The sequence below is a fragment of the Chaetura pelagica genome, unplaced genomic scaffold (genome assembly GCF_000747805.2).
Source record: "Chaetura pelagica isolate M959 unplaced genomic scaffold, ChaPel_1.0 scaffold50, whole genome shotgun sequence".
Taxonomy (NCBI): domain Eukaryota; kingdom Metazoa; phylum Chordata; class Aves; order Apodiformes; family Apodidae; genus Chaetura; species Chaetura pelagica.
In genome coordinates, this window is record NW_009952366.1 from 2,669,403 (window position 1) to 2,672,375 (window position 2,973).

At 31.9% G+C, this 2,973-nt stretch overlaps 1 protein-coding gene across 1 annotated transcript in view; it reads left to right on the plus strand.

Moving 5' to 3' along the window:
* LRRIQ1 (leucine-rich repeats and IQ motif containing 1) overlaps positions 1-1,855 on the plus strand; it is a 106,937-nt gene extending 105,082 nt beyond the window's left edge. The window contains 1 exon segment of the mRNA XM_010007995.1: positions 1,716-1,855. Coding sequence (XP_010006297.1) covers positions 1,716-1,855 — 140 coding nt within the window.
* The last annotated feature ends 1,118 nt before the right edge of the window (positions 1,856-2,973 follow it).

The window sequence follows — 2,973 nt, forward strand, 5'->3', positions numbered from 1 at the left end:
AGCTAAAGTTTCAGTTATTTTTTTTTTTTTTTTTTTTTTTTTTTTTTTTTTTTTTTTTTTAACAAAGATTATAGTCCAGCCTTAATTCTTTTTGGTTTTTGCAACTTCAGAAAACAGCTCTTTAAATTAAAGGATGTCATTAAAAAAAAATTTTTCCTATGTTAGATTTATTTTGAAGTTTCACTAATTAACCACTTAATTTACTAATTTGAGAGCTTCAGTGAATTCATTATGGTTCCCAGTCAAATTAATTCAAGGAAAGTTTACAGCTGAATTAAATAACTTTGTTCTTTGCTCTTTAACAAAAGCCTTTCTGCACTAGAGATATCTGTTACCATTTGAGGTGTTAAATAAAACAATCCAAAGACAAGGAAACAGGGAATCCGGTAAAGGCAAGACATTAATACTTTAAACCTTTATCAGTTTGACCTAGAGTAAGTTATATATTTTAAGGAAAACAACCCAATTGACTTGGAACTGTAGAGCCACGAGAAAATTAGCGGAGATCATGTTAAAAATACTACAAAGCTCTTGATGGGAAAAAGAGAGAATTATTAAGTGAGATATATTTGCAATAATTTAAAATTTCATTAAAAAGGGTTGGCTGGGAAAAGCTAACATCTAGATGTAAGAGACTACAAAAAAGCATCCATGAGAAAACAAATAACTTCTTACTGGTTGAAATGTATTGCTATGGTACATCTATTAGTAGATAGATTTATATTCAGTCATAAGATTTAAGCTTTGTTTTAATTTTGGGGGAACTATCCATTGTGGGAAACAATTTTCCTGTTTAAAAGTACCAAAATTTAAAATATAAAAAATATTTACTAAAAATATGTAGTGAGTAATCTTTTTCTTTGGTAGGTGGCAAAAAGATGTTTGTAATTTTTTTATTTGATAAGATAGCATACTAATTTTATAGAGAGTATATGTATTAGATATCAAAACTGCTGTACTGTGAACATCTTATCGTTCTGTTGCAATGTTTGAGTTGTCTTCCACAGATGCTTTCTTCCATATGAATGTCTAAGAAAGAGATTTCCACCTTTAAAGTGTTGGCTTGTGTAAAATAAAGATCATGCTCTTGGTCAGATCTGCTAGTTATTTTATTCAAATAATTGATGCAAGTATTTTGTAGAAACTATTGTCTAAATTACTCAAGCATCTGCATGCATGACAGTGAAAGTGACTATTTCATGTATTTCTATGTGTGCTTAAACCTCCTGTGGCACCATTCAGCATCAAAGTTTAAGTATTCCTGGGCTTTAAAAAAAAAAAAAAAAAAAAAAGTTCTTATTTGGTTGAATACAGTAGAACAATAACTTGTTGATTGGATGTGTCTTCTGGACAAGTTCTCCAGCCACTTGAAGGAAGCATGACATTAGCAGTTTCTGTGTTAAAAGCATTGCATATGTCTATGTGTGTTTAAAAGAAGTTCAAACTGGACAGATACTGGCACTTATAAAAAATATAATTATTTTGTGTAGTAATTTTATTGTCTATTTTGATAGGGTATTTGTTTATTAAAAAGTACTACCTTGTGAAAATACTCGTATTACTTTTAAAACAGTGAGCCATTCATAATTATAAAATCTGTGTGCACTCAAATAAGATATAATAATGTCTAGAGTTATCTTTAAAAAGACTATGATGTGGATAAATGTTGGGAGTTCGGGTGTTTTATTAATTTCACACGTTTGTTTATTGTTTAGAAAAGAATATGCCTACTCCAGCAAAATCGTGTTTGTGTCCATCTCACAAAGAGCGGATATCATTTCGAGACCATCCGGTGCAGCTCAGCGGAGGATGGGGAGCAGGCAAAAAAAGGCAAAAGCTTTAAAATATTAGCTGAATGTTGGAGATATTTTAACTAGTTGATTTAATCAAATAAAGAGAGCATATGGAGAGCTGTTTCTTTTTAAGCCTCTGAATATAAGTTTTTGGATTCTCATTTATTACCAATAGAAACTGTTTTGGTTAACTATATTTGACTTACTTTATTATACGTGGTTACAGTAGTTTGGAATTTATATTTTTTGTCAAAGTATTTTATACCTGTCAGTAAGTTATAACAGTTTGTGTTTTCAATTGCTTATGTGCTCATATGTTGTAGAATGCAGAACTGATTAACTCTGTAGGGATTGTTCTACAGTCAACAAGTTTAGGCTTGCTTATAAGAACTGGTTGAGACTTGCAAATGTAATAATGGTTCATGCTCATGTGATGTATGTTGCAAATCAAAAAACTAAATTCTCATTTTCTCACAAATAAAATGCATGCTTGCAAACTGTGTTGTGAGCGTGCAATGCCATTCTTAGAAAAGTCTGTTTAGAAGATATTAGTGAAGCAACAAAAGTTCACAGCAACCTACAAATGATGGAGATCCACTTACCTTCTTTTTAGTAATATGGTAAGTTCTCCAGAGCCCTCGTGCATTATCATCATAATATGATAGAACAACAAAAAAATATTTTACCAATTTCTTATTTTGTCCTGGGATAATGCAGCGTTACATCTACATGCCACTGTTAACCCAACTTTATTTGCTCATGTAGCCAGACTCCTTCAGACCCATGTGTAAAAGTTTTGTGATGCAAAGATATGTAGAGAAAGATAAGAAATACTGTTTTGGTTATTCATGGGTGTCTAGCTCTTTACTTCTAGGGAATGCTTTGTGCATCAACATACAGGATAGAAAAAAGTCCTTGATTTCAAAGCCTAACATTATTTTAATGTTTTCCACTTTGAGGGTGGAAGTTGCTAATTGGATCTAGGGAAGTCTGTATTTGGGGTTTCCTCATCTGGTTTTGTCCAGTATCATGAAGCCTCAACCCCCTACAGACTGGGAGAGAGGTGGAGAAGGTAATGGGGCTTAGAAGTTCAGTCAGTAAAGAACATGAATTATTATGTTGTGGCTCTTTTTAAATTGTGCTTAAGTTACATATGACATTATTCTGTGAGGTGCTCTGT